Source organism: Polypterus senegalus, chromosome 6 (assembly GCF_016835505.1).
Source record: "Polypterus senegalus isolate Bchr_013 chromosome 6, ASM1683550v1, whole genome shotgun sequence".
NCBI classification, from domain to species: Eukaryota; Metazoa; Chordata; class Cladistia; order Polypteriformes; family Polypteridae; genus Polypterus; species Polypterus senegalus.
In genome coordinates, this window is record NC_053159.1 from 5,667,162 (window position 1) to 5,685,807 (window position 18,646).

General features: G+C 37.0%; 1 protein-coding gene across 3 annotated transcripts in view; it reads right to left on the bottom strand.

The window, feature by feature from the left end:
• Positions 1-13,830, bottom strand: part of rbm44 (RNA binding motif protein 44) — a 71,224-nt gene extending 57,394 nt beyond the window's left edge. For 2 of the 3 annotated variants that reach the window (XM_039754930.1, XM_039754928.1), the window contains exons 1-2: positions 13,719-13,830; positions 6,795-6,982 (exon numbers count right to left, since the gene is read on the bottom strand). In XM_039754930.1, the coding sequence (XP_039610864.1) occupies positions 6,795-6,945 (151 nt within the window). In that variant the 5' untranslated portion in view covers positions 6,946-6,982; positions 13,719-13,830. Of the gene's footprint in view, positions 1-6,794; positions 6,983-12,292; positions 12,380-13,718 lie in introns of those variants that run through there. The other variant, XM_039754929.1, reaches the window with a different exon arrangement.
• Between the last annotated feature and the right edge of the window lie 4,816 nt (positions 13,831-18,646).

An 18,646-nucleotide genomic window follows, 5' to 3' on the forward strand; every position in this document is an offset into this window, starting at 1 on the left:
TGTCCCGTTACATCTGGCGTAAAAGGAACACAGCATTTCAGAAAAGAACATCATACCAACAGTAAAATATGGTGGTGGTAGTGTGATGGTCTGGGGTTGTTTTGCTGCTTCAGGACCTGGAAGGCTTGCTGTGATAGAAGGAGAAGGAGAATGTCCGGCCATCTGTTCGTCAACTCAAGCTGAAGCGATCTTGGGTGCTGCAACAGGACAATGACCCAAAACACACCAGCAAATCCACCTCTGAATGGCTGAAGAAAAACAAAATGAAGACTTTGGAGTGGCCTAGTCAAAGTCCTGACCTGAATCCAATTGAGATGCTATGGCATGACCTTAAAAGGCGGTTCATGCTAGAAACCCCTCAAATAAAGCTGAATTACAACAATTCTGCAAAGATGAGTGGGCCAAAATTCCTCCAGAGCGCTGTAAAGACTCATTGCAAGTTATATAAGCGCTTGATTGCAGTTATTGCTGCTAAGGGTGGCCCAACCAGTTATTAGGTTCAGGGGGCAATTACTTTTTCACACAGGGCCATGTATGTTTGGATTTTTTCTCCTAAATAATAAAACCATCATTTAAAAACTGCATTTTGTGTTTACTTGTGTTATATTTGACTAATGGTTAAATGTGTTTGATGATCAGAAACATTTTGTGTGACAAACATGCAAAAGAATAAGAAATCAGGAAGGGGGCAAGTAGTTTTTCACACCACTGTAAATCAACGTTAAAACCTTGCAAAAGACAGGCAACATTATGCCAATCTCAACAGCTAACCAAAGGGGTTAAGCAGGAGGAAAGGAATATGCTGTGCTGGATTGATTACCGCTGCAAAGCCTAATGAGAAGTTTGAGGTTTTAATAAGAATAATCAAGACAATTTTATACCCAGGTAGAGTGGAAAATTCAATGGCTTTTTTGTTCCACACAAAAGATTCAATCAGAATTTTAATAAAGCGCAAAAGCTCCTTAATAACAAAGTTAGACTAAAAAGCACTATGATGCATAAATAAGTACTAGCTAGAGTGCTCTGGTAGTCACTGTGCAACTTACCTACATGGGAATAGTTGTTGTGCGGTTGATATCGTACATTTTGTTGAATGCAAAGTTACTATATGTGAGTGCTTAGTTATTTAACATATCCTGTAGTTATTACTATATTTTCATAAAAAATTCTCACCACCAAGTCACAAAAACACAGAGCAAGATACTTCTTAAACAAAACACAGATTATAGATTGAGTAGATTCAGGAGAAAAGAAATGGCACTTGCCTACTGTAAATACTGTTAGACTTTGCACACAGCTGTGACAGCAACTGATACAAAGCATAAAAGACAGAAAGAAGACAGACACTGCTTGCAAGCACATATCAGGCACTTGCTTCTAATCTGCTAAAATCTATTGGTCTGAATGAAGAGCCATTGTTGTGTCTTATTAGGATGACTGGCTTATATTGGCTGACAGTGTTGGGGAAAAGTGATGCAGATAATAGTGTCTCTGACCTCTAGGGTAGTGTGAGGCAAAGCTGGACGTGTGATCATGTAGGTAGTGGATAAGGCAAATAAAGAGCCGTGTGGAAAGAGCTACAGATGACCAGGGCAACAGCAGTATGCTATGAAGGGGATACTTACATAAAACACAACAGCCCTTTTAAAAGTCACACTTATCACAGTTCCTCGAAGCACAGAACAAATATCGTTCAAAGAAGATCACCAGGGACTGAGAAGTGTCCCTCAACCATGGAATATCAACCTTCCTTAAACACATTCTATGATATGGCACTGAGTAGCTCAGTGTAGGCTCTGAACAACTTGGGGACAGGTAATTTGTTGACGAAGGACACCATTTCAGGACATGGTGTGGAGAATCTCTACAGAATAATTCCAAATAAAACTCACAAAATGATATCCTTACAAATGGGGGTGATCAAGAATGACTTTCAAGTTTGTAGGTCTATTAATGGGAATCGATGATATCTGGTACTACAATGGAGTCTCCAGGGAAGTAATCAACTAGTTATTGCATCACAATATAGAAGTGCATCCAAGCATGATGGATTAGTAATTCTGCTTTCTGGATAAACAGAGTATCTCTGATCCGAGATTACCAACTAGGAATTTGCATTCGGATCAAATACACAAAGTGTGTGAGGCTTTCTTTTGAGAGAGGTAATACACTGGCATTTTTCTTGATTGTCTTCCTGTTCATAAGCTAGCACAGTGGTATAAAAGACAAATTCTTGAATGGCCCATTTATTTGGCATCAAGATGCACTAATACCATTTCATAAGCAGATAATAATGTCTCATTGAGACTGGCGTTGGGGGGGCAATGAGGACAAAGACTGAAAAATGAGAATATAATCTATTTTAAAATAGGACTGGAGGAGGGTTGGACCGGTGACAAAGGAAAATATTTTTTCCGTGGTATGAAGAAAACCGACTAAGGGAACTCAAAAGATCAACGGATCTATCAAGTAACTAGTTTTTGAAGGCACAGGCATCTATATTAACAATATTTTCATAATCTTTCCATTGTAACAGTCAAGTAGTAACAAAATAAATAAGGATTGATATGGGTTTGCATATTGAACAAATGGCCCTATTTCTAAAATTTAACTCTACTGTAAAGATATAACCGATTCTTTCTACTCAATCACTGACAGTGTAGAGATTCTTATATTTAAAATTTATAAGGAACACGAATTATTACCTCAAGCATTTTAAGAGTTTAATAATTTTGAAGTTTTAACTTATCATTTCTGTTTAGTCTGCTTATATCTATGGGCTTTAGTTTTAAAGCCGGTAAAAAAACCATATCTGGATCAAAAGAACAGATATTGTTTAAGGACAATTACAGTTTCAAAGTCTGTGAGATTCTATTATTGTTGGTCATAAGAAATATAGTAACAAGAAGGAAGACTATTTTGAACTAAACACAAAAAAATTGTACCAGACAAAGTTATAACTTGTAATTTTATAAGCGAGGCAACTATTTTTCATTCACTTCTCTGTACATAAAGAATGAATAGCCCACCTCTCTACCCCAGCTACTCATGTTTGATTATCCAGAGAAAACCAATAATCAACCAATGCCTGTAATCATCCATCTCTAAGACTGGAATTTATGCCAAGTGGCTGAAGGTAGGAGGTCATATTAGGAAATGTCTGAAACATTTATATTGGACATTTTCATACATGAAAGTACCTCAAAGTGCTGCATAATATTATTAGGTAAATAAATTACAAAAAAGTAAGCTATGAACTATTAGATATGGCAACCATCAATCCTAGCCACCAACAGTAATTTCACAGTGGAAGAGACATTTTGTTTGTTTTCTTTGTGAAATGCTGCCATTTAAGTTTGGCCACATCACTGCTATAGATGGCTACTTCTTGCTTTTCCTACCAAACAAGATCTCTTCATTATGAGGTATTACATCATATTATTTAAAGCTGCCTGCTCTCTGTTTCAAGTATTTATGTGCAGTTGAGAGACAAAGTCCCCATGGATAACCTTAAGTAACTAGAAGACTGGGTGATATAAACATGAGACAAAATACAACACAAGAGAAACCCAAAAATTCAAAGTCTAAAAGAAATTCAATAACAAAATGCATCTTGCACTTGGCTTAGTTGAAATAAAACAACCAACTACTAAAGAGTTGTACACATCAACTGAGGGATAATCCTGACTGGAAACACATCCATATTGAAAATCAAAGGCTGGTGATGTCAAAAGTTTGACAACCGTGGTCACAGCATACTGATTGCATTTTATTAACAAATAACGGGGGAAACTTAAATTTAGATTGCATCAGAATAATTTTTAAATGGTTGGAAACCAACAACGACAAAAAAAAAAGTTACAAAAAAAAAAGGTGTAATTATAACATGTATTGGACTCAAAGAAATAACATTTTCCAATAATATTTTTGTATTAGGAGTTAAGGGGGAAAAACAATTAGACCTTGTTTTGGAGATCAGTTTTATCAAATCCTTTCTTTGGTTTTTGACCCTGGTCTGTTAAGTGACTATACTTTACAGCTTCTCTTGAGAGTTTCCATTCACCTGTCTTTCTTTCTTTCTCTCTCGGTTTTCTGTTTTCTCTGCCACAACAACTAATACTAATGTTAGAGGGTCACAAACAGTAATGCCCATGAAAATAACATTTTCCAATGCTTCACTTGAAGTTTTAAACCACTTTTATTTTATATTTGGCATCTTTTATTCCTATTCTATAAAATGTTTGAACATAGTAAATTTTTATGTGGGCGGCACGGTGGCACAGTGGTAGCGCTGCTGCCTCGCAGTTAGGAGACCCGGGATCGCTTTCCAGGTCCATCCTGTGTGGAGTTTGCATGTTCTCCACCCTGTCTGCGTGGGCTTCCACCGGGTGCTCCGGTTTCCTCCCACAGTCCAAAGACATGCAGGTTAGGTGGATTGGCGATTCTAATTTTTCCCTAGTGTGTACGTGTGGGTGTCCTGCAGTGGGTTGACGCCCTGCCCACGATTGGTTCTTGCCTTGCGCCCTGTGTTGGCTGGGATTGGCTCTAGCAGACCCCCGTGATCCTTGTTCGGATTCAACGGGTTGGAAAATGGATGGATGGATTTTTATGTAGTGCTGCAAACTTTATTTTGTGCTTCAGGCTTACATATCTTAGTTACATTTATTTAAGATGCTGTCTTTATTACTAATCAAAATATACATTTCTGTATATGTTGGCACTGTACATGCAGAAAACCATATGTCTCTATCTTTCCACTTGCAAGCAAACTATTTGAACTGAATTTACATCTAGACCTACTTGTTACATTAGACTTTTAGCAGAGCATTGCCAATGTTCCTTTAACATCTATGGAAGAAAGATTAGACTTAGGGGTCACAGTAAATTAGGATGAAGTGTCTTGCTATTCTTTCCATTTTAAAATACAGCATTCATCTTAAAGAAACAGCATAACGGGTTAATAAATGTTGGAACCCTGTTTAGGCACATCAAGAAACCAGATAAAGGTCAAGTGAACAACAAAATGTGCTGAAATGTACTGTGAACAACAAGAATGGACAGTTGTCAAATACACAGAAATTTCAAGGGTAATGGCTAAACCCAACAATACAGGAGAACAAGAAAAACCTTGTCCTAAGTTACCTGATGTGTAAACCAACAAACCGACCAGAATAAAATGTATGCTTTGATTGACAGTGTATGTAAATTCAAGTGTTTATAAAATGGACCTCTATCCTGGGGGTCTCTGACCATTCTCATCCTGCTGTAACAGAGTACTGAGAGAGAGAGAGTTTGGTGCCGAGGGTGAAAATAAATGACAATCTCTTCTCCTGTCTGATTACTGACTCATTTTGTAGTGTTAGAGGAGAAGTTTCTTTCTTTAATGAAGATGTTACATTTCTAACACACAACTTATAGTTGGGAAAAACTTGCATTATCTTAACACAACTACAGTATGTAAAACAAATGTTTTATTCTGGTTTAGATAATAATTTTACAATTAACTGTTCTAGACTGGCTCTTACAAGTATGAATCTTTTTTCCTCAAATATTGTTTCAAATGTATCCATGATGTCGTCACTGTTGCTCAAAGGAGCAAATACTTCAACTTCAAAACAAAAAGAATGAGGCAGACATTATCTCACCTTAAGTTTAAGACAAACTGGGTAAGGTAATTGTAGTCATTTGACACGAGTATTATTTCAACCTCCTCTACAATTTAAACCTGAAAATTTGAAGTCCTACATTATCGCTACTTCTGTGTTGCACATCTTAATTAATGAAACATTAAGACAGCAATTATTAAAGCTCTGGATTTGCTAAATTAACCTATAGTGATTCTAACATTCTCTTGTTTTCATCAGAATATGTTTGACATTTAGCACCACACTTTCTCTCCGCTTGCCTTTTATTGAAGATGAACAATAAGTATATATGGGGATACAGTAATTCCTAAAACATTACAAGTGAATACTGTTACTCTAGCTCATTTCATTTGCTTCTAATGCTTTTTCCATTAAGGATTAAGTCATTTAAACTTTCAATTTTGCATATGTAATGATACCTATTTAATGATAGCTTTCCTAACATAGTGTTGTATCTTAGATGCTAAATCAAAGAATCATCTGCATGAAGCGGCTTTTAGACTGCTTCGTCTCTTCAAAAGACACCAGGCGTTTAAGTGACTATTGAAAGGTACTGGCTGTCTTAGTACTTGAAGCCTTCCACTCTTCATTTCAAAATACTGAAAGTTAACTCCCACCCTACCACCCACTCAGCTTATCTATTTGAAGGAAACAACTGCTGCACAATGTCTTTCCTCTCACGGTCAGGCAATCGGTGTGTTTTAAAAGACTGGCAATTCATTAGTTTACTACATGTGGACAACATGAACACACTGATAGCTAGAAGCGAGTCACACATACCGAATACATTTTCTGTGTTATAAAGAAAACGCAAGAGGAGAAAACATTAGGAAAGCTTTGTTTGCGAAAGGTGAGAATACGAGATGAAACAAAAAAACAAAAACTGCAAAGGAAGGAATAAGATAAGCATAAAAAAAAAAAAATCAGCTAACTGGAAGACATGAGAGATTACATTATTATGAAACATCTATATTTTGGAGATCAAGCTGCTGCTTAACTTGCTTAAATATAAGCAATACAGATCTGCCAGACACTGATAAAATGCTCTACAATTAGTCAGGCTTTATAGTCCTAGAATATAACAACATATTAAACTTTGCCAATTTTAAATTCGTAGAGCAGTTTACAATGAACCATAAAATAACTTACCTGTCCCGCCATTGGTACAATGCAGGGCATGGTCTGGTTGAAAGGTGCTAGGTCCAAAATTGGTGGCCAAATTAGCAGGCACAAGTAACACTGGTGGTGCTACATTAAAACAGATCAACTTAGGAGCCACATTGTTCCCAAAGTAGCTCATTTTAAAGGCATCCAAAACCTTTGCACATGAACATCACCTTAAAATGAATGCCAAGTGATAATGTTAACATAAGAAGCGTCAAAACGGGCAAATGCAATCAAAAACAAAAAGTCTGAAATGCAAGAAGACAGAAAAAAAAAAAAGAATTTTTCCTAACACTTTTAGTAAGTTTACGTTATGTACTGAACTTCCATATCCCTCCATGGGTGAACACACTGAAGTCAACAACAACAAAAAAATGTAATAATTACATATATAAATACACTGTGAAACAAAAACAATCATATTCACTCGTTGATCATCACAATTACTGTACAAAATTCTACAAGTCATTTTTTATACACACTGTTTAATAAATACTGTTTTAATTTCCATTTTTATTTATTGACCTTTATTTGGTGCTGACAGAACAAGCACAAATACATTTTAATATACAAGATATCAATGGAAAAGATAATTACATGCAAGAAAAAAAAAAGTTGACTGTAAACTGAAAAAAAATGTAATTACAATACATATTTTGTATGCATTAATATTATATGCAAGACACTTAAATGAACAACTTTAAAATTCATGTTCACTACAGTTCAGCAATAGGTGGGTGCCTACTGCCTTCTGTGCTTTACTGTGCTAGAGCCTCTACTAAACAATGCATGTCTATACAGTGGCAAAGTTGGAAATAATCTGAGAGAAAATGGGCAAAAATCCACTAAATTAAACAATTCTGCCTCTTAGAGCACAAGAGAAGGGCAAAATTTCCCATAAAAGTGTACTTAAATAATAATTTAACACAAATGACTGTTAATAACATACTAAAACTCAGCTTTGAACCTCCAGTTCCCTCAAATATTATTTTTTTCCCCGCCTTTGGCATTGACTAAACAAATGCTCTCCATTGTAAAATGAACCACTTTTTTTTTAAAAATACCTGCTTATGCAAAACCTGCTGAAAACACAAAGGATAATACCAACGAATGATAGCTCATAAATATTAAACAGGTCAATCTACCAACCACTGAAGAATGAAAATCACAGTGGCTTGAAATCGCAATGCCAACTGTTAAAATGCTTTGAACGTATGCAAGATTTGCAGAGCTCCCCTGACATTTGCAACAGTGCCGATGTTAATTTCAAGGTGGACAACTGAAACTTAAAAAAATAAAAGATTACTTTCTATGCACAGTGAGTGAACGTTAATCTCTCTAATGGTTTATGAATGACTTAACCGAGGTACCTTAAAAGCTGATTAATGTTCATTACAATGGTATGTTTGGAAGCAAGTTTCCAAACTTGTGCTTAGTACTCAAAATATGATCCATTGACCACATATGGTCTACAAGTTGACCATCATGGTATCAGAACAAAGAGACTTTTTCAAATTACTCCGATGTCAATCCATTATATACTTACACAGGCAAATATTTACAACAGGCTACTGCCTGTGCCACTTAGATTTTTTTGACGAATAGGTCTAAAACTTCCAGCATGAAGCACACTTGAAGTCTTCCTCTCCTGCAAATGATAACGATCGTGGTTCAGTTGCCGCACATGCGGAAGATTCACCAGGAGCGAAGAACAAGTGAGAAATTTATTAATGAACAGCAGGAAAGCACCATGCCTGCCTCCTTCACCGTTTTTCTACACAGAAGAACCTGTGCTTACTTCTGACAGTAAAATACTTTAACCTTAGGTGTTTCAGTGACTTGTACACTGGTAGTACAGTATATGTGCAAATCCTGTTCCATATACTACAGTAACATTGACTTCAATGCATTTTCCATCTGCTTCATTTCTGTTTGCTTATTGTGACTGCACCATCTCTCTTCCCTTGCTCAACTCTTCAAACTCTGTGCTTCTCTTGCTAACCTGGTATCATTATCTCCATAGTTTTTTGTTTTTTGTTTTTTTAATCACCTTGATGTCACCTCATTCCATTACAATTCTGTGATAGTGACACACAACATTTCTTCTGAAGGTTCTGTCAGCAAGCCCATCCATCTCTGGGGCACAGGTGGAAAGTGGGGCTGTCTCACTGATCCTGCCTGCTTCCTGGAGGTAGGGTGCTGCCCCTTACTCATCATTTCTGAACATGAAAATTAAATTGTTTTTGAAATATGCATCTTTAACAGTATCCCAAAGGATATTATGTGTTTTTTTCCCCACAAACAGTTGTAAAAAACAATTTCACAAATCAAACACCAGGTTTTCGTCATGTAAGTTGGCTTGTTAGTGGGGCTGTCCCACATGCATTTGGTCCCTTTATTTGCTCAGTTAGAATGGTATTCAATATCTTGGTCTTGAGCAGAGTCCATTTAAAGCAGAGAAGTTCACCTTGAATCTCATGCTGCAAGGACAGGCACTATGGAATTATTAAAGCATGGATCAAGTGGGTTCAGGCTGCTACGAAACCAACGTTTTTGGAGGAATGCTGCTAAATTGCATTTCTGCTGCTCTCTCCACTGATAACTAGCCGTCTGTTTTGTCTGCCTGATTCTGACAAGTCAGAGTTTAGCAACTTACCTGCAGCTAATTACATGTCTGCAGGTCTGCGATTTCAAAAATATTTTAAAGAGGAATAAACTGAAAGTGTCTTTAAAGATAAAATTTCATATTTTCATTCCATTTCACTTTTCCAACCTGACGTAGGAACATGTGAAGAGATTTTTAAGTTCAATTATAAAATTCCAGCATTAATGTTTTATAAGCCTTAAACAAAAGGAATTGTGTTTAATACGACTTAAGAGAGGTTGAATGGATTGGCCGTGACCTCTGCTAAAAAGGAACAGGTAGAAAGTTTGGATTATGAAGAACTGGATTCACAGCAGTGAAAAGTATGAAAATAAAGTTTTTCAATAATCTGCAGTGATTCTTAACAATGCTCCTTATATTGTGCCTAAACATTGCCAGTGTTCTAATAATTCCATAATGATAAAAATTAAGATAAATACACAAAATGTGACAATTTCCCTCTGTTTCTACTGTAGAGCAATTGATTTTTATGGCTTTTCACAGTATATATGAGCAGTGGACTTGGCTCTAGATAGCAGACCTTATCACTGCCACCATCAGTTAAAGCAAGAGAAAACATGACCTTAAGTATGGAAACCTTTTGCGCCAAAATTAAATAAAAAGATTAAATAATCACAAGTTAGTGACTGTGTGTGTGTATATATATATATATATATATATATATAGAAATGAAGCGCGTGCGTCTGTCTGCCCAGCCTGAAAGTGAGAGGTGGAGTCGGGGTAAAGGCTCCACCTCTAAACATATACAAGTGATGCAAGCACATCAGCAGAACGAAACCTCCGAAAAAAGACAAAGTCGCTTAGTTGCTAATGCACAAGCGATGCGTGAGTATGTCGGTAAAATGAATCCTACTAAGAGAGAGATGCCCAAAGTAGTTCCTTTCAATTACTGACATCTCTACATTTAATTTTTTTTTCTGACGATTTCAATAGTTTCTAGGACCCCATGCTTTTTACAGCACTGGGGTTACACAGCTAGTATATATATAAAAAACAAGGCAATAAATTGTGAAAAAACTTAAAAGTTGTCTAATTATTATGAAATACATCATTTTATTGTTTCAAAATAGCAGGCATCTTACATTTAGTTATTACAGGTTTTATCTCAAAATGGCCACATTTAAAAAAAAAAAAAATGTTTTTATTTCAAAATGCAACTTTTCCAAATGGCTTTTATAGACAAAGCTGTTTACTTCAGAATGCCTTTTTTCAAGATAATTTCATCACTTGTCAAACTAGACCAATGGGGTGAGGCTGTTCCTACTGGTTAATCCTTTGCTGTTGATTTCTTTTACCTCGATGTGGGTGCATTGTACGTTTACTGCAGTGCTACTGCACACGGAGAAAGTATGAATTGTAATAGCTTTGCAGACAAAATAGAGACAGTTTATCATACTGTAACCGTACCAAGCAATGAGTGTATTAATGAAGTATTACAAACCTTAGCCTGCATGTCAACAACATTTACTTCACATGGGACTTTTCTAAGGTGAACATCATCCCAATGCCCTTGACAGCTGATGAACTACAGTGTGCTAAAATATCCTATCAAGTTAAATTCAGATTCTCATTCTACGGTGCTGAAAATTTCAGGCTGTAACCAATTATATTTCAAATGTGATAAGTCACCTTGGATAAAGATGTCAGACAAATAATTCTGGCTTTTTGTCTGTGGTAAACAAATTGATTTTCACATCTTAAAATTATAATTTTCACTAGAAAAATATGCTTTTTTTCATTGTGTAAATGCACATGTACGTACACAGAGGCACACACAAAGAAATTTAAAAGTGAGGGCAGCTGACTCTATCTGAACACATGTTGGATGGTGGAGAGAAAGAAATGAACACACTCAAACACACACACACCCTAGTGATGGGAAGTTCGGATCATTTTACCGACTCGGACCTTTGAGTCTCGTTCAGCAAAATGAACGAATCCTTTTTTCGAGTCATTTCGTTCAATTCTGTTTCCGGCTCAGACTGCATACTAGGTTAAGCTTATAGGGGCTGTCACGTGATGAACGAACGACTCGAATTCCAATACAGAATCTATAGGAAGTTGCGCAAATACGCATGCGCGACTGAACAAATCAGTCCCACGTGACGACTGGTTCTTCCCGAGACACATTAAAGATTAAATGAACGAATCGTTCAAGAATGACCCATCACTAACACACCCCTAGATCTGTAAAAGTCAAAGTGGATAAAGGCGATATGCCAGGCCTGTAACAATGTCTATCTTGTCCACTTCATTTTACCCAGTGTATTTAGCTTCAAATTAAACATTTAAGTTAACTGCTTTTTCCTGTTCATGTTACTCTAAAGTACATTTTTTCTGTACATAACAAATATTAAACAACATACATGGCCATGTATTACTGCACAAAACAATCGGTTATGCTAAATTGTAAAAGCTTCTCTAGAGTGACTTTCAGTAATAGCGTTAAAGTGAAATTTAAAAATCAGACAAACTATTAATCCCAAGCAGAAATTCAGAATTTAATTTACATGGAAACATTTAATCAACAATTACATGCCGATTTCGAACACATTTCAAAATTTGCGAAGACTTGCTTACGCTCACCCAGAAACGCCCCCTACTCCCTTGAAGTATAATGCTTTGGCCAGTAGTTCATATACTGTATTAACAACAATAAATGATGAAGGAAATACAATGACAAGGACTGTTTAAAGCACTGAGGCACATTTCGCTCGTGTGTATGTATTTCACAACGGAAGCATAAACTGGAAAAAAGAGTAATAAAGTTGGCCGAGGTGACTAGAAAGTATCTATGAGGTTAAAGTAACGCACTCACTGGCGACTTATCGGATGCAATCCCCAACATGTAACTCGGCCTCCATTTTGGAGCTGCTTCCAAATCCTGATAAATGGCGACGGTTGGTATCAGTAAAGGTATCCGGTCGTTAAAAAATCCACCTTGAAAAAATGCAGGGAAAGAAAAAGGAAGAAGAAGAATCCTTGTGACGTTTTATGCGTAGCCAACGGAACATGTGAATGTGAGAAAAACATGCAAACTGCATACAAAACTTTTAGCTGCAGGAACAGAAACGATGGATAGAACGACGCGGAGGAGGCAACTTAAGCTTAAAAAAACGAATGCCTCTAAATGAATTATTCTTTTGGTGTCTAACAGTACTATTATAAGAATTATGGTTCAATTTCCTGCCCCAAGTGGAGGAGTTCAAGTATCTCGAGGTCTTGTTCACGAGTGAGGGAAGAATGGAGCGTGAGATCGACAGGCGGATCGGTGCGGCATCCGCAGTGATGCGGGCTCTGCATTGGTCTGTCGTGGTGAAAAAGGGAGCTGAGCCTTAAGGCAGAGCTCTCAATTTACCAGTCGATCTACGCTCCTACCCTCACCTATGGTCGTGAGCTATGGGTAGTGACCGAAAGAACGAGATCGCGAATACAATCGGCTGAAATGAGTTTCCTCCGCAGGGTGTCTGGGCTTTCCCTTAAAGATAGGGTGAGAAGCTCAGTCATCCGGGAGGGGCTCAGAGTAGAGCCGCTACTCCTCCGCATCGAGAGGAGTCAGATGAGGTGGCTCGGGCATCTGATCAGGATGCCTCCTGGGCGCCTCCCTGGTGAGGTGTTCCGGGCACGTCCAACCGGGAGGAGGCCCCGGGGAAGACCCAGGACACGCTGGAGGGACTATGTCTCCCGGCTGGCCTGGGAACGCCTTGGGATTCTCCCGGAAGAGTTGGAAGAAATGGCCGAGGAGAGGGAAGTCTGGGTCTCTCTGCTTAAGCTGCTGCCCCCGCGACCCGACCTCGGATAAGCGGAAGAGGATGGATGGATGAATTTCTAATAACCTTTACTGGCGCCAAAAAGCAGAATTGGAACGGACAGGACAATTCTGATCCACAGGACCCGTAACCCTACGTCGGTCTCAGCAGGTGCAAGGCAGGAAAACAGTCGAGAGCAAAAGCGTAGCGGTAATGGCCTTCTTCACATGCTACATTTTCTATGTGGTTTTTTGCTAAACAAACGGTTTAATATATACGCTTACTAATGTATCCATATTCATATATTTTAGCTCTTTACTAATTCACGTAGTTTACTTCCACAGGTCCTCGCACAAAAAAATGTACGTCTCGCTTATGCTCTTTGCGGGCCCCTGCCCCGTCATATTTTCTTACAACGAATAGCGCACCTGTAAGTTACCATAGTTAAAAATCAAAACGCTTACAACTTAATCGTAAAGTACAATTCGCTCTTACCAACTCTGTTCGAAAATAACACTTGTATTTATCAGTTAATCAAAATAAAACTAAACCCAAAGCCGTCGTCCTCTACCGAACACCCATCCTTTGCTCCAAATCTCCAGTTGCAAGGCGCATGCGCCGAACCAAAACCCGCCTTTTCCACCTGAATGTAGTCGGCTGGAGATCGGAAGCGGCGGCTTAACCCGGGACGAGGAAAGGATGGTATGGGAGCGCATACGAGACACGTTGTATTTTTTTTTAGTAAAAGTTAGGGAGAAGTCAAGAAAAATTGCACCTTTTACTCACTAAACAAAAAGATTATAATATGCAAGTTTTCGAGGCAACTCAGGCCCCTTCTTCAGGTAAGATGTAATACAGAGACTGGAGTTCCCTGTGCTTATATAGACACTAGGACAGATATAGCATTGGTAAACCTTTAAATAAGATATCTTAAATGTAAAAATATATATATACCTCTCCTGGCTAAGATTCATTTAGAAAGAGACGAGAACAATGTATAATAAAGATGTTTTGATAAGATAACTGGCCAACAGTCTTTTGAAGTTTTTAATAATAATACATTTTATTTATATAGCGCCTTTCCCATGCTCAAGGCACTTCACGGAGTTTAAGAAAGAACGGCAGGGTATACAGTATATAGCATTGTACTAAACCAGATTGATGACTTAATAGTAACACATGGATTGATTTGCCATGAGTTATTGTTGCATAGAGTTTATGGATTTTGTATTTTTTCTTGTTTCACTTGACGGGTCATATTGTATTTATTTATCTGTTGTTTGTAATAAATTTAATTTGCACGACTTCATAAAGGCATGGGCATTTATTATATTAGATGCCGGATTTGTGTTAAAAAACAGTTATTGAAAATGACAATTGAACTAAGACTGGGGATATATAGACATTATGTATACAATAAAAATACACTTAAAATACATATACCTGGATTATTAATAATGAATATGTTTACTTGCTTTTTTTTTTATATAGTTGTACAGAGGGATTCCACACCATGAGAAAACAATCTAAAGAGAGGTGTTATCAAAGTAATTCTCGCCTCTCTGAGTAACTAAAGTAAAAAAATTATACTGTCAGAAATCAGTACAAGATTATAAAAGCACACAAATAATTGACCAGCAACCTCTGACCAAAATATTTTGGAATGGGCACAGCTATAAAATACACGATTAACGGTGACATCTGTAAGGTTTCAGGTTCAAATTCCTTTACTGTCAAAAGCGATCTTTCTCCATTGGGCCCTTGAAAATTGGGGCACTGTAAAATGACTGATGCTGTGTTCTGACCACCAAAGGTCATACAAAAAGACAATTTCTCCACAGGGATTAACAAAGAATATCAAATCTAGCTAAAAAAATTTCTTTATTTGCAAAATGAACACAAAGACAGTTTCTGGTATATCATCTGAAGTAAATGTTAAAGAAATAACAGAATATTTGAAAAAAACAGTGAGCAGGAGAAGGATCTCATATTACAATACATACGGATGGAAACATTCCTACTAAGTCAATAGGATTGTCATTTAAAGGAAATTACCTGAAAAAAATTTACTTAGGATATGAGGTGCATCTAGTTAGGTCTGTGGCTCCCACCACAATTTCAACACTTTATTATCTGTTCTCGACACTGGCCATAGTTGAGTTCAAGCCCACATTTAGCTTGTTGCTGTTTTCCTTTACATACTGACGCCATATGCCCAAACCTTTGGCACTTAAAACATTTAACAGGAGGTGGAATATATGCTGTAAGAAAGTTTAATGAGGTCACGCCCTCAACCGGAAGTGGTTGCCTGTTCACGACAGACATTTTTCCGCCATATTGGTTTATCTTCGGCATGTTTGTTTATTGTTTCAGTTGTTTTTTACGTTAGATAAATATAAAATACTGGAATTCAACAGTCTCATATTGCGAGTCTTCTGACCGTGACTCCTGCACTCGGCTTTCTGTTAGCTAAACCCTGCGAATTAGCACATCTCCAGAGGTCCCCGACACCCTCTTTTATATATGCTGTGTTTCATTTGAAGTTGGAATTTTCAAACTAAAACAACCCCACAAGTTGCTTTTCCTACTCAGAAACTCAGAGCTGGCCTGTCAAGTCTGATTTTGTCTGACTAAAGATTATGACATCAATCTAAAGAGAATTTCATTGTCAGATTTTACACATTAATGCATCATAAAAAGACATAACACAATTTCAGTAAAATACAAAACATCAGTTTATTTAAATATTTACTTATAAGAAAATACACTTATTTTAATAGTAGATCACAATCCCTCAGCACATAGATTGTTAGTCAGGGACCCTTCACAGGTCTTGCCAAGCTTTTGTGTTGTGTTCTGCGCAATACATTTCAGAGAACAGAAACGTGCTGCTCATTAGAATCATACAAAATGTGTGCCGAAAACAATGATAGCTTCATTTGGTTTAAATTCTGTACTTGCTTATCCGTCAACACAAATTTGCTACATTGTTTTTGGGTGTATGTTTTTGGAAGATTCATTTTATTAGCAAGTATTAAAATGTCAGCAGGCTAACCAGGATGAGTCAGTAATTATTTTAAAAAGCTACAGACTTTTATGTAATTGAGGTTAAACTTTACCTCAGACCATCTGTTTTCATGCAGCAAGCTCCTGGAGAACATCTGGAGTTGTCATTCTTTAAATGAACTTGAAGAGACAGTTTAGGTGCAAAAACAACATATAATTAAAAAAAAAGACTTTTACAGAAATTGAAAAGCTAATGACACTTAATATAAAAGAATACAATAAATAGCGTATTTATTTATAGCTTCTAATAAAAAACAGTGGATATATAAATGCAGATTGAACAGAAGTCTAGCATTTTTAAGGTGTACACCAAATAAAGCTAAATGAGTGTTTTAGTAAACCTTCAAAACTGCAACAGATTCCAGGGACTGAGGAGCCTTGGCACAATGAACGAGACATCAATAAATGCTGCAATCAAAATATTTACTGACTCACACACAAAAAGGTAAGACATTTTTTTTCATCTTTTTACACAAAAATGAATCTTCTTTGGTTTCTTTTATTTTTTGTTAAATGTACCCTTTTGATGCTAAGTTGTGAAAGGATATTTATACTAAGACCAGGAAAAACTTAAAAAGCATGGATGTCTTTACATTATTTTAAATGAATATATTTAAAATCATTTGTAACAATAAAAAAAAACCCAATGTGCAGTATATATCTACGGCATAATAAAAAATATTCTACATCAATGCATTGTTCAAAATAATATATCCCTGTTCTAACAAAGCATCAAAATAAGAAGTTATCCAAAAAAAAGAAATGGCCATCTTAAATACTATATGACGGTAGTAAATCTACTTGTTTTCTACTGTAAACCCCTTTTTATATGCAAACTGGCAGTGTGTCCTCATCAGTCTTCCTCTTGACAACTTTTACAGCAGCTCAACTCGGATGATGCATCATGCTTATCGTAAGTGCTTCCCAACAGAAATACTTGGAAACAGCAACTGAAGACTGTTTTCAAATGATGTGGGAGTCCAAAGCATTTTCAGATCTTTCCTTAAATCCTCTTGAGACTGCTCTTTATGAACCACTACTATGGGCACTGTACGGAATTGTATTTAAGAATAAAACGGTGTGATTGAATGCTTCCAAAATTAGTCCCAGAATGTCAGTGTCTCTCTAAAGCCATATTATTCTTCCTTTCTTTAGTACATTAGTAACATTTTGTTTTTATTTAAAATTCTTATTTGATTACAAGGTGTGTGTCTGTCTGGACATTTAATCTCCTTGTCCCATTATAAACTGTCCATCACAAAAAGCGGACTGCTAAGAAATTCTTAATTTATAATATATTTCATAGTTATCTGTTGTCTTCTTCAGTGTTGGTCTATTCATTCATTTACTTAACCTTTTTTTTTACTGTTGTGAGGGGCTGCAATAAAAAAGCCCATAAGGATATGGGGAGAATTTGCAGATTACATCTCTCTATTATAAAAAAAAATCTTGGGAGGGAGACTAGGGAGGTGAGACGTGATCTTCTTGGAAGACAATTTGACGTCCCGTAAGACAAGGCAGAGACAACATTTAAAACAAGTTTACGGAACATCTAACCTAGCAGTTGTTGGAATGCTTTTGGCAGACACACTTCATGTGCTCCCAGCTCTTAAAACAACAACAAGCAGAACAGCAGCAAGCCCCAGATGATCCGACCGCTTCTCCTTAGCTTCCGTTCAACACCTGTAATTCACAATGCGAGTGGCAGAAACGCGAAGTGGCAAAAAGGATAGCTGCTGTACAGGCTTTTAAATGATCAACGCGCAGTGCGACAAGCAGAACACGCAGCTTGGCAGCAGCGACAAGCCAGCAGATGATCCAAGCGCTTCTCCTTAGTGTGTGTTCAGACCCCCCAAACACCTGCCAACCACCCCCACATTCACAACGCGAGCAGCGTTATATGTCCTGCGAGAAACAGATGTAACCATGCCCAGGGCCGTAAATAAATGACAAGTATTGTTTTTACAAAAGTTTTAAACTAACTGTGAAAATAACAATCTCTTTAAATTGTATATCCGGTTAATCAAACACGGGGGTGGGCGAGCAAAGCCCCTTAGTTTAAATTAACAACACAGTTAGGATTCCTTCATTATTTCCTAAATCTGTCCAGTATCAGGGTGATAAACTGCTCCTCCATGACTTTTACAACAGCTATCATTTTTACTCTAACTGAAATCAAAATTCAAATGGGAAAAAAATCAGTGAGTAGGTTATCTTTTTTTATTATTAAAACAAACTTATATGTATATGGCAATGGATTAACTGGTTTAATACCTTAGTCAGGTCTGCCTAACTGCTTCTGCAGTAATCAGTGTTATAAATATAAAGTTATAACACTATAGCTTTTATGCATTTTT